Source organism: Centroberyx affinis, unplaced genomic scaffold (assembly GCF_046629955.1).
Source record: "Centroberyx affinis isolate AG114_WGS23_722 - 3 ecotype Tasmania unplaced genomic scaffold, CSIRO-AGI_Caff_v1 ptg003800l_1, whole genome shotgun sequence".
Lineage (NCBI taxonomy): Eukaryota > Metazoa > Chordata > Actinopteri > Beryciformes > Berycidae > Centroberyx > Centroberyx affinis.
In genome coordinates, this window is record NW_027281666.1 from 65,343 (window position 1) to 77,989 (window position 12,647).

The 12,647-nt window shown below is 43.0% G+C and overlaps 1 protein-coding gene across 1 annotated transcript; it reads right to left on the reverse strand.

Annotated features, from left to right (window-relative positions):
* Positions 1–4,994: 4,994 nt before the first annotated feature.
* Positions 4,995–10,391, reverse strand: LOC139662467 (sodium/calcium exchanger 3-like; the record flags this gene model as incomplete). Its single annotated transcript, XM_071541159.1, has 4 exons — positions 4,995–5,371; positions 6,659–6,931; positions 9,705–9,804; positions 10,267–10,391. Coding segments are annotated over 4 exons (875 nt in total), but the record flags the coding sequence as incomplete, so codon positions are not given.
* Positions 10,392–12,647: the final 2,256 nt, after the last annotated feature.

Consider the following 12,647-nt stretch of genomic DNA (forward strand, 5'->3'; position numbering starts at 1 on the left):
TTAAAAACAGATATTCTCTGCATTTTCTTCTTGACTGACGGGAATCAGTGGAAGATTTCCTTTGACCTGATTGAATTCCAGCCTGTTAATGACCAAAAAATAAAACCCTAAATGTACTGTGGTAAGACATCAGGAATACACCGTAGATTTGAGAACAGCTTCGACCAGTTAAGGTTGACATAAATACAGTGGAGATGCAATACAGTGTTTCACATGTTGAGTCGGCGTGGATCGAACCGATCAATGAGCATGAGTGACAAATCAACCAAGAATCCACTGTCACTTCAGTCCAGACACGCCGCCATCTTGACACACTTCATGACGATTGGTTTGCACATCTAGTGTTTGTATTTATATGTATAGATATACTGTATATCTCCAAGCTTGTGGGTGTCAATGCAGGAATACAGAGGTGGTGGATCTGTTAGGCAGACGGTGACGGATGGGATGAAGGTGATATGTGATTGCTGAGCCTCTACATTGGCAGAGGAGGATTTGTTTGCCTTGGCCTCCACAGTTTTAATGTGGACTTGTGATGGTTACATGGGAAACTTTAACCTTAGGCTACATTATGAGACATCGGCACAACGCAGACCGTTTTAAAAAGGCTACCTTACTCTTCATTAGGCACCAGATAAAGACTTTTAGTGAGAGAAAGAGAGAGGAAGAGTATCAAAGTGAGAAAGAGAGACAGAAAGGGAGAGAAAGACCCTTTGATAAACAATAGAACTAATACAACTGGACATTTCTCCTTTCCGTGTGCCACTATTTGAATATGCTTAAACAAATTACAGATGTTTAGACACACAAAAGTGTCTGTCTAAAGGTGTTTTTCTGTAGCTTACAGTCCCACTGCCTCAATGCTGGATTAAAAAAAATGTCAAATGTAACTTATGAATCCTCAATAGTTTGCAAAATGTAAACAAAGCAGTTCGTCTGCATCCTTCTGTTGGTGCTTTAACAGCGTCATGAGGACACACAAACCCACCGCAACAGACAAAATGTGATGTGACAAGACCTGGAGGCTTTTCTAAATATTGTTCCAGATATGCAGTGAAGTGTAATATGGTGACAGTTCAACATATATAGAAAATGACTGATATATAGGTACGAGGTACTAGACACAGGGCTGGTTTCACAGAGATGGATTAAACCTAGCTGTGCTGTAGGCTTAAGAAAAATGTGTTTTCAACGGGAGACCAAGATTTTTAATGTGATGCCTTCGCTTGGCTTTTGAATTGGAGGAGATATAGCTTCCACTGCCCATTCATCAGGAAGACAAAAAGCAGAAAAAAGAGTAATTTCCAATTCAAAATCAAAACTATGGAATCCTACACCCTCAGAAAATTAATTTCAACACTTCCATGTGTCCAGTTTTGGGACGACCCATAATTTTGTCCATTTCAACACAGAAACACATATTGCTGTTGTTATGTGAAAATCTTATAACTTCACTTTTGGTGATTTTCATGTTTTAGCTTCAGTTGAAGGATTATATGTTCCTCTATGGGTTGGGAAAAATCAACCAGCCTTGATGCTTATGAAAGCCTTTCAAAACCCATTGGATAAACTCAAAAATACACAGTGGTCAATCTGAAAACAAGGCTGTTTTTCCTGAAAGGTTGACATTTTGGTGACGATGTGTTGTTATTATCATTTGTTGTGAAACATAACACAAATGTGTGTTGTCTCAAACTAGACACATGGCCATGTTCAAAATGACACACACCTCTTGAGAATGGCTTAACCTGCGTCAGTGAAAGCAGCTCATGAACCAGGAAGCCGGGCTGCCTTTATTCCTCTGTGAAAGAACAAACAGGGGGTGGTATCAAAACAACATCCACTTTGGAAATGTTCTGTTTTTTTTATTTTGACATCTCACTGTGGGTCAGGAAAACGTACCCATCCATTAAAATGTGTCCCTTTCCTGTTGTACAACAGAAGTTAAAAGAAAAGCATTCATCTCAGCAATGAAACTTTCTTCAGTGTCTCACAACAACATCAACCACAAAGCCCAATTATTGTGATTTGAATTTTTGCCAATACACATTTCACATCCGTCCTGCACACTGAAAGAAAAAAAAACAACCAAAAAACAAAACTGGTGCCTTGAAGTGTTGTGTATGATATAGTTTTTTTTCTTTTACAACTTTTAAGACATGTAGTTTTAAGACAAATGATAGAACCAACTCAAGGCATGCCTGTATGAAGACCGACAACACCGTCTGTGCACACAAGTGCGAAGAGGACACACAGCCTGACTCCAGCACACCAACATGTACAGTACATAAACACATCGGCCGACGTTCACCTCAAATCAAACACTTCTTGGTAGAGAAAATCATGAATACAACCAAATAAACCATACAATGAGCCACTAACGTCCAAAGAGAAAATTAAGAACACTGGCATTTCCCTGTCATGATGAATACCTGTTGTATTCTGTGTCAAGTCTTCCGCCAAAAGACGCAAAATTGTCCACAAAATTTCAAATCGCTTCTCGTTGCAGGACTTTGAGGAGGGGAAGTGGGCTTCAGTGACAAAACAAAAAAAAAAAAACATGATAATATTTGTTTATAACCTCAAACTTCCACTGACACTGGCTCAGATGAAGCGACTGCAGAGAGAAACCTGTAGATGAGTTGTGACAGAGTCGTGTTGACATGCTTCTTGCCCAGTACACCTATACTGTGTCTATGTAAACATACACTGAAAATTATGTACATAATGTGAGTTTGTGTTGCCTCTGAACGGGGCCGGGTTAGCTTCGCTGTCTTCCCTCTTGTGCAGCAATGGACCCATCGCTCTACTCTGAATGTGTGTGTGTGTGTGTGTGTGTGGAAGAGAGAGAGAGAAAGAGAGAGAGAGAGAGAGAGAGAGAGAGAGAGGGAGAGAGAGAGAGGAGAGCAGGTGTGGTCCAGGGCCAGGAAGATAGCATCCAGTTTAGCCACGAGACGTATTTACAACACTGCTCACCACCACAAAGGAAGAATACTCTCTGAGGAGGAGTGGTAAATAGAGGAATAGAAGAAGAAGAAGGGACAACCACAGGGACTGGAGACTGACATCCCCCTTGTGGAAATATAGTGTCACTGCCACTTTCGGTCACTTTTTTTTTTTTGTTGTTGTTGTTGTTTTCTGGTTTATTAAAGATGTTGCATCCCACCTCTTTGGTAATCTCTTGGGTGATTTTTAAATTAGCCAAGAATTTACTGATTATATAGTAACATACACTTTTATGCAAATGAAGTAATAAACATATTCTGCCGCTTTTGGGAATTTCAAAGGTGTATTTTTTTTTTCTCTCGTTTTAAAAACAAAGCACCAGTCATGTATTAAACAGCATTCAATATCACGCTACTTTCAGATTCAGACTCGCGCTACCTGCTGCTCTGACGCCTGACACTGGATCCTCACTGTGCAGCTGAAGAGTTTCATTCCCAAAATGAGATAACCTTTTTTTTTCTGACAGCTATACTCTTACATAACGCCTGATGACATGAAAGTAAAAGTTGTTATGAGTCATTTTTAAAACCGCTGCCTACGAAATACCAACATCTTTGAGGGTGGAACCGTCTTGATTTTCTGAAATATGTAATGAAATTCTGGCATGGATTTTCTTCTTTTTTTCTTCTAAAAGAGGTTATGTGCCATTTTGGAATGAAACCCTTCAGTTTGTTTTATCGCTGCATCCAATCGACTCGACCGAGCGAGCAGCTTCCTCCCCCTACAGGCACTCTATTCAGTCCGTATAGTGATACCTATAATATTGGCCTTTTGCACATGTACAAGTAGAAGTCTCCATAAATAGAACTATACAGCAAAGTGCATGGAAGGAACAGTACAAAAATACCTCTGAATTTTATCTCTGCAGCAACACATTTTTTTGGATTTCTGATTTCAAAAGGTGAAAACTCGAGTGAGACCAAGATATCAGTAAATAAAATACAATGTCATACTTTTACCTATAGGCAAGATACATAACTCTTAGAAATGTGAAGACATCGTTCCAGTATATGACCCCCCCCCCCCCCCCCCTCCCCCTCCCCCTCCCCCTCCCCCTTAGCCACAGCGATCCTCTGTTGTTAGAGCAGAAGGTGACCACATTTAAACAAATATTCAAAATATACAGAAAATATGGAAATATATTATATATAGATACGTATATAGTACGGAAGTAATGTTCAGGGCAGTTTGACCATGTTCACTGTGTCCTCCACCGCCTGTTTGATTGGTGATTTGTCTGCCAGTACATAAGTTGCCACTGTCGCTCCTCCCTCTTTGCTTGTGTGTGATTTCTGAGAACTCTGCAGTGCTCCTTAGGAAACTATGCAAATAAAAATAAATACTATGAGTCCATCTTGACTGTCACTCAACAACATATCTCCATTTACGATATAATCTTTTTGTTATTCCTTAACGTAAGATCAGAAAATAGTTCTTTGATTCCTCTTTTTGTACGTTTTTTTTGTCTGTTTTGTTGTATTTTTTGCATTTTTATCCCCAAAATACTTCGTTTTAAAAAAAGTCGTTCTCAGCAGATGTTGAGAAAAATATAGACCTCTGATTTGACTCAACTCTCTCCGGATATAAGACTTCAGTCTCCTCCAGTGGAATGCAGGACCACCCTCAGCATCCTCTAGACTCGGTGGTAACCCAATCCCAACTGTAAGCACACTCGCACGGGCCCGTCGGCAGCAGGGGCAGGACACACACCTCCAAGCGTCCTTACAGGAGGGGTTGAGAGAGAGCGAGAGAGCGAGAGAGAGAGAGAGAGAGAGAGAGAGAGAGAGAGAGAGAGAGGGTGGGAGGTGTGGGACGGGGGCTATCTGGAAAACCCCGGGTTTTTACCTCTCCTGTCTTTCCATACCGCACAAGACCGACCCAAATTCCACAGTGAGAATTCACTCTTTTACCTCTGAAGTTGTACTTTGAACCCCTGTAATTTTTTGTTTTTTTTTTCGAGCTGAAGTCAGTTCTTTCCCCTCGAGGGTCTAGAAGCCCTCTATATGACAGTAGGCCTCCAGACTGGAGAAGAGGATGTAAAGGAACCAGAGGCTGAAAAAGAAGGCTGTCGTGGCCAGTCTGTGTCCCCGGGGCCCGCCCAGTTCTCCTCCGATGTGGGCCCGGCGCCGGTAGAGCAGCACCGAGATGGCCAGGAAGGCGAAGATGGTGAAGAGCGTGACGGAGAAGGCCAGCGATCCGGCTTCCACCACAAACGGCTTTCCTTTCATGTGCCAGTAGATGGCCGCCACGGACCAGGCCACGCCGATCCCCAGGAAGACGTTGACCGCGTTGCTGCCGGTCACGTTCCCGATGGAGGCGTCGGCGTAGGTGTCCTGGACCGCCGATACCTTACTGGCAAAAGTGTCTGCGGAGAGAGAGAAGGGATGTTTCATTATTATTTCAGTGGGTTTAAATTATTTCAAATGTGTATCTGAGGAGCAGAGGAGAGTTATTTTCTGACACACCGTTAACGTTAGGGAAAACTACAAGCTCTCACAAATGGGCACATGCACACACGCATTCAGGTACACACACATAGAGGCTGACTAACACACACACACGTACACGTATACACATGTGCTTGCACACACACACACTTGAATGCATCATTTTCAACACCTCTATTTCATGCCAGTGGTATTGCGAGTGTTTCTCAAGATTAAGAATGAGGTTCATTTTTTGTTTTACTGTCCTGTCTATGAGGACGTAAGGGATGTCCTTTTTTAGTAAAATGTCCTCTATTTATGTTGATTTCTTTGGGCTGGATGATTATGAAAAACTTGAGTTGTGCTTCAAGAAGGGAATATTTTTTGTAGCAGATTTTATTTGCCAAGCTTGGGAGAGAAGGCAGAATATTTTGTTTAAGACCGAGCTGTATAATAATCTGTAATTTTGTAATGAAATCAAATGTAATGAAATGTGTGACCACTGCAACTGTAACTTTGGTGTCTTGTAAACCCATGAGGGTTGGGCACTTTGTGTGCATGACACGAAAATAAAAGAAAATCAAATCAAGACTACATTTCCCATAAGTCCCTTTGCGTCCCGTCCCCTCTCCCCCTCCCTGGATTTACTGAAGGGGATCAACATGTTGGAAGTGATTTTTTTCTTCGGCCTTTCATTCGTTCGAAACTCTGAAAGCTTTAGCTCTGTTTGCTCTGAAAGAACAGCGCCTTCTTCCCGTTTTGTGCCATAAAGCAATCCAACAGATATCTAGCGACCCGGTACCACACAATGTAAAATGCAGTGTAGAAACCGGTAGGGGCTTCCAATCTTTTCAGCAATGGTCTCATTTGTTTATGGTGATTATACTACTATCTCAAAGTGAATGTGCACGTGGCACTTTTAATAACAAATAATACTGACACAACCAAAGTTGTTAGTAACATATTGTCAATGTCAGGTGAAAATGTAAACTTTTCAGGAACTAAGAAAAACAGCCTTGTTTTTAGCTTGATGACAAGGCATTTTTGATATTATTTGATGGGTTTTGAAAGAGTTTCATCAGCCCAAGAGGTCAGAGAATTTCCTCAACCCATAGAGGAGCATGTAATCCTTCAATTGAAGTGAAAAAATGAAAATCACATCACATCACATCCTTTTTTAAAAGTGCACTGTCTATTACTGCCTATACCGTCTATGTCTCACTCACCAGGAACGGACGTGCCGAGTGCCACAAAAACCACAGCGGTGACCGAGTCCTTGAGACCGATGGTGCAGCCAAAGTGGGACGCCAGGTCGCCGATGACGGCCGTGAGCAGGCCAATGATGACGATAGAGATGATGAAGCAGGCCCAGCCGTTCAGGTAGTCGGTGGGCGGGACGCAGGCGAACAGGACCTTCCAGAAGACGGTGAGGAAGTGCATGACGTAGTCGAAGCAGGACGGCAGCCGTTCCTCCCCTGTGTCCTCCTCGTCCTCATCTGCTGGGAAGAAGTGGAGGCGAGCGGGGGGGGGGGGGGGGGGGGGACGGAGGCGCAGGGGTTGGAGGGGGGGGGGGGGGTGAAAGGTGAGATGGAATCGAGAGTAATGGGATGACAGGAGAGGAAAGAGGTAGAGAAATATTTAGGGAAGGGAGAGATAGAGGGGTGGTGAATGTTAAGAGGACGGACAGAGTGACAGAGACAGACGGGGACGAGGAGGCGAGAGAAAAGAGTATGATAGGGACGGGAAAAAGAAAGATAGATGAAGCACAAAGTGGAGAGAGAGGATAAGAGCGGAGAGGGTAAACAGCGAAAGAAGGGGTTGGAAAAACGGTGGAGAGATAAAGGATGGATAGAGGAGATAAGGGATGACAGAGAGGGGAAGGCAGACAACAGCACTCACTTAAAATGGCACTTTGACTTATTTTTCAGCGTGAGACGTGATTATACTTCAGCTTGAGGATGTTGTTATGTATATTCAAGTTTAAATGCGCTACTTACTCGCAAATACATAACTAGAATAACTGCAGAGGCCGCAGGGCAAAACATGACTCATTTTTAATTTAAAAAAAACAAAAAAAAAACAGCCAGTGTGTTTAAAGAATGACACCGTTTTGTCAGTTAATCACTCACTAGATAGAGTGAGAAGTTTGTAGATGAATAACTTTTACTTTTGTTTGTGGGTAAAAAAAAACCCCATCAGTTTATAGGTTAGTTTACACTTTGGGCTTTAATATTTTACCTAATTTAATAATGCAGGTTCCATAGGCTGTTTTCACAAACTATTCTCTAATAGCTCACTTTGCGGGTAAACAACTTTCACTTTTAGGTTAGTTGCGGCTCTAGGCTTTTGGCTCAGTTTGTGGGTAAACAACTCTCAGCTTATTCCGGCCTTCCGGCACAGTTCACACACTGTGAGCAGTGCAGCGTGGCGCGGCGCAATTTGGTCTGTTTGGTGCGACTGTTTGGCAGGGAGAGCCAGTGGTTACAGAGAGAGAGAGATTGGCCATAACATAAAAGGTCACAGATCCAGTCAGCACATCAGCTGTTTGTCCTGTCAAAGTGCTCTGGAGCAAGAAACTGAACCCCCCGCTCATTAAAGACCCCATGAAACGGCATCTTTACTTCCTTGATTTGATGCATTTCCAGTTGAAACGAGATGTTGGAGCGCAACATAACGCAGTGAGGGATTATTCAAAAGTCTAAACCAATGGAGTCAGGGAGAGAAAGGTAGTGTTATTTGATGGGAGGCGTGTGGAGGGGCGGGATTGTTCAAAAATCTGATGGTTTTATTGGTTAGAAATTGATATTCACGCCTACTGGTGCAGCATGAGGTCACCATGAAAGATACTCTGTTTTCCAGGATGTAAATAATGGGAGTTCATTTCATGTGGACTTCAAAGTGTCGGCTAAAGCGGTAAAATGTAAACAGTCCCCCTCCTCAGGTGGAGGTGCGGGGCGTCCTCCGCGTCCCGGCAGCCCACAGGAACCCTCAGCGGACCAGCAGGACACTGTGCTGATTCAAAGTGTCAGGCCATGTGAGGCGCATGCATTTTTCAGCGAGGGGGCGGATCATGAAAAAATAAAGAGCGCCACCGGATTAAATATTTCAGCATCAAAGTGACGAGCCGAGGTCTCGCTGCACGGTGCCTGTGACCGCGGCGGTCCGGCCGGCCGGCTGCACCGCGGGCCGGGAGGGGGTGGGATGGTGGGGGGCGGGAGATCTGATGTCGCCGCCGCTCCACCGGGAATAAGACGGATATGCTTTCTGGTGCGTGCAATGAGATTATCTCAGAGCCTCGAGGACTTTGTTTTCAGGTTGGGTTCAATCGATTTGGGGTTTTGAAGGTCGATACCAATACTGATATTTTTAGACCGAAGACGGCAATAGCTGATATTGTGGTGATATTCAATATTTTTCAATTTGACTATTTTAAATTGTCACATTTTACTTGTGAGGGTGGAAAAGCCTCTGAAACAGCATTTAGACCTTCACACTAAAACTCATAATTTCAGTGTTTCAGTAATAATATATATATATATATTTTGGGTTAGCAGCTCTTTAAGGCAGGCTGACCCACTGCACCTATTCAATGGTAAGGGGAAACTCTGGGATACATTACTGACTTTATTGACTTTATAAATTATTTATCAATTCAATTAATAAATAAAATATGTAAAGAAAATAGTATTTCTTGGCAGGTTTTATTTCTTTTCTGTAGCTGTGGTCAGGGAGAAATCTAACCTAACTGGCCGATATCTAATATTTAATAAAAGGCCAGTATATCAGCAATCCAATATATCAGTCCAATTCTATTTTCAGACATTGCCTTTGGGAGTTAGGAGCCTTGGCTTGTATTCTTATGTAACAGCTGAGCAAAATAACGTACGCAGTGCGTGATTAACCCACAACAAGATGGTTAAGGAAAGAAAAGGATACAAATAGCAACTGTTTGGGCAATTCTGATGGGCAACAATGTAAAAGAAATTGCTCAGCATTGGTGCTTTAATCACACAAACATATGTTGTTGATGCAAGGAAACATTTGAACAGATATTTCTTTTCACTTTGTTGCCTGCTGCTGAAAGTGCTGCGTATTTACACAAGCAAAAAGAACAGCCTTAGATGTTTCCACCCACAAAAAAACACCTAATAGTTGAAAATAATGATTGAGTGGATCAAAATATTGAATTCGTCAGTTGCATAAAAGCTGTGTGTGTCTGTGCAGAGCCCCCTAGAGTCAGAGCAGAGAACATGGTGTGTTGTTTTACAGTACCTGCACTGACTGTAATGGCCTCCATGAACTGGTCTCTCCAAGAGTTCGTTCCCACCACCAGTGCCAGGTTGGTCTTCTTGATCAGCTTGTCCACTGTGCTCTGTACAATACAAAACCACAACAGAGCAAAAAAAAAAAAAAATCCATCTATTATTTATATTCAGAATATGAGATCTCAGCTGAAACTGAAGCTGAAAGGAGAAATACATAAGCTTCGCCACATGATGGCAGTGGCATCAAGTTCCAGGCAATAGAAGCCAATCCCTCTGTTTGATGCATGATAAAAGCATGCACCGGAAACAAATATGGTGGGTGTATTTTTCGGTCAAGGAGGTTAGAGGCTGCATATAAATCATGTTTCCCCCAGAAATGTGTCTTGGTGGGGTGAGAGGCCTCTGCAGTCACATTTTAGATCATGTGACGTTAACATTCTCCACTGAAAACAATATAAATGACAGTCTTTCAGGCAGGGTGGCAGGTGGACTAGGTCGACTGTAGGGGAAACACTGGTTTAAACCGCCATGATCGAGCATCTCAGGCTGTGTCGGCTCTGCTTTCCCACCTTGAACTCATACGATTCCTCAATAATGACTTCCAGCTTGGAGTGCTCCCCCAGCACCGGTTTGCCCATCTCTGCAATCCGCTTGGCTTCCTCTTCGTCCGATGACAGCTTCCTGTCTGGCACATCTGAGGGTGAGAAGGGAGGAGAGAAAAGACGGCACAGGGAGTGAGATAATATAATAATAATAGATTCAGCCGATTCTCATGTCTCTTTTGTACTTCATCAGAACATCGTCTCATTGTTGTCATGATTGACACTATGTGGAGGCAAGACTTATTTCATATATTTGAGACACACACTGTATGTCACACTCATTCAGTGGATAATTCTGCCTGTAAAATACTCAAACATTAAGAAAGTGAAGTAATACAGGATTCACTGTAGTAGTGCCAAATCCACGCCCCCCCTTTCCCCCCAAACTTTCTTCCCAAAAGTTTCTTGATGGTGTTCCAACTTTGTTATATAAACTCAGACAAACCTGCATGCTTGATCAGGCATTGGACAAAACACAAACAAAGCAAAGCCAAATTCTGGGTCTACTGTGGCACAGTGACAACCTCCAAAACAAGCCTCATTTTGATTTGTCCCATTTTCCATGTGCTCATTTGTCCCACACTCACTTGGGACATACAATTCAAACACTTTTCAATTACTTTTAAGGTTGTTTGGTAAAATTCAAGGACTCAGAATTGGCATGCTTTGGGTTAAGATGTGACACTGGTCAGAATTAGACATTATAGAGGCCTCATTTGTTACTCATGATCTTGTCAAGGCAAGAAATTCTGGTGAAATCATTTTAAAATTGATACTTCTCCTTTTTCTTCAGGATGTGAAGTGTTGATGCTAGAATGGAGATGAGGCATAATAACGAATTTGGGTGCTACATTTTAATGGAAAATCAAGCACTTTCAAGGGCATCAATTTATTTTCAAAAACTTTTAAGGCCTTATTTTATTTTTCTCAAATCAACAAACTCTCAAGGATTTTCAAGGGACCGTGGGAACTCTGATCTCTCCACCTCGTGTCCTGGGTGGCTCCGGTATAGAAAGGAGGCGCAATGCTTTGTATCACAGAGCGCTCGGGTGCGCCACAAACTACAAAGAGTGTCATAACATCAATTGTGTGCTGGCGAACTTTATCAAGAGCGAGCGGCGGTGCATCCAAAGGCCTCTCATCCCGCTGGCTGTGACGCCCCCACTGAGCCACCTGGTGCAGAGACCTTGTCATCTTTTATACGAGCCCCGAGTCCCAGCCCGCTGCTCTTTGCTGACAACACGCTTACTATTAAATATTAACACTGCCATTAAAGATCACAGCCAAGTCCCCTTGATAGGAGGGCGTGTCGCCGGGCTCACACACACACACACACCGCACACACCCACACACACGCAGAGGCACACACACAGGCCCGTGCACACACTTTTAAGCTAAATCAATTACACACACAAGACAGTGTGTACCCTGAAGTCCTGACAGGATTTCCTTTGCTCATGTTTAAAATTTGATTATCCAGCCGTTCCCCTGCACTATGCCGCACCAGAACATGACACTATTTCCTCGACAAGGGAAGGAAAAAAAAAAAAACAGAATTAATCACACAAAGGTAATTAAATTTCTAATTTCTGAACTGCGGGTTTTATCTTGACGGTTATCAAGTGTTTGTGCCTTCCTCTTGACAGGAGAACATAATTTATGGCTTTATGATTAATTAATCCACTGATTAGGGTGCAAATCTATCACTGAGTGTGGGAGAGAGCTGAAAAAGAACATGTAATGTTTGGAAAAACTCTAAGCAGTGACAGTAGAAGAGGCGAACGCCAGTGGCATGCAGTTATTTCCCTTTTACCACAGCGGCCTGTATCAAAGCTCTCAGAGTATGAGCACTGATTCAAAATCACGGACCAACGGCCAGATAAATCATCTTAATCATCATCATCCGAGTGATAAAAACGGATTTCAGATCAGCACTCCTGCACGGAGACCTTTGACAGATTCAGGCCCGACTCTTAAACCACAGCACACACGGAGAGAGTGAGTTCAGTGGGGATGCTGAGAGGAGGAGAGGGCGACTTACCTTCTGCTAACAACAGGGCTGTGGAGGAGAGGAGAGAGGGAGGAGGAGGAGGGGAAGAGGAGGAGGAGGGGAAGAGGAGGGCAAAACAGAAAAAGCGATGAGCAGTGGAAATGGAAGAAACATAGATAAGGAAGAAAGCAGGTTAATAAGAGGGAGAGAAATGCGATGGCCTCAGAGAATGGCTGGGTATTGACCGTGTGGTATAATATATATGGCGCTGATTGTTCGATTGGCTGAGGTAGTAGAAGGATAGTAGAAAATATGGTATTTTGTAGTTTTTTTTTATGAGCATGAAGGCAGGAGCGAG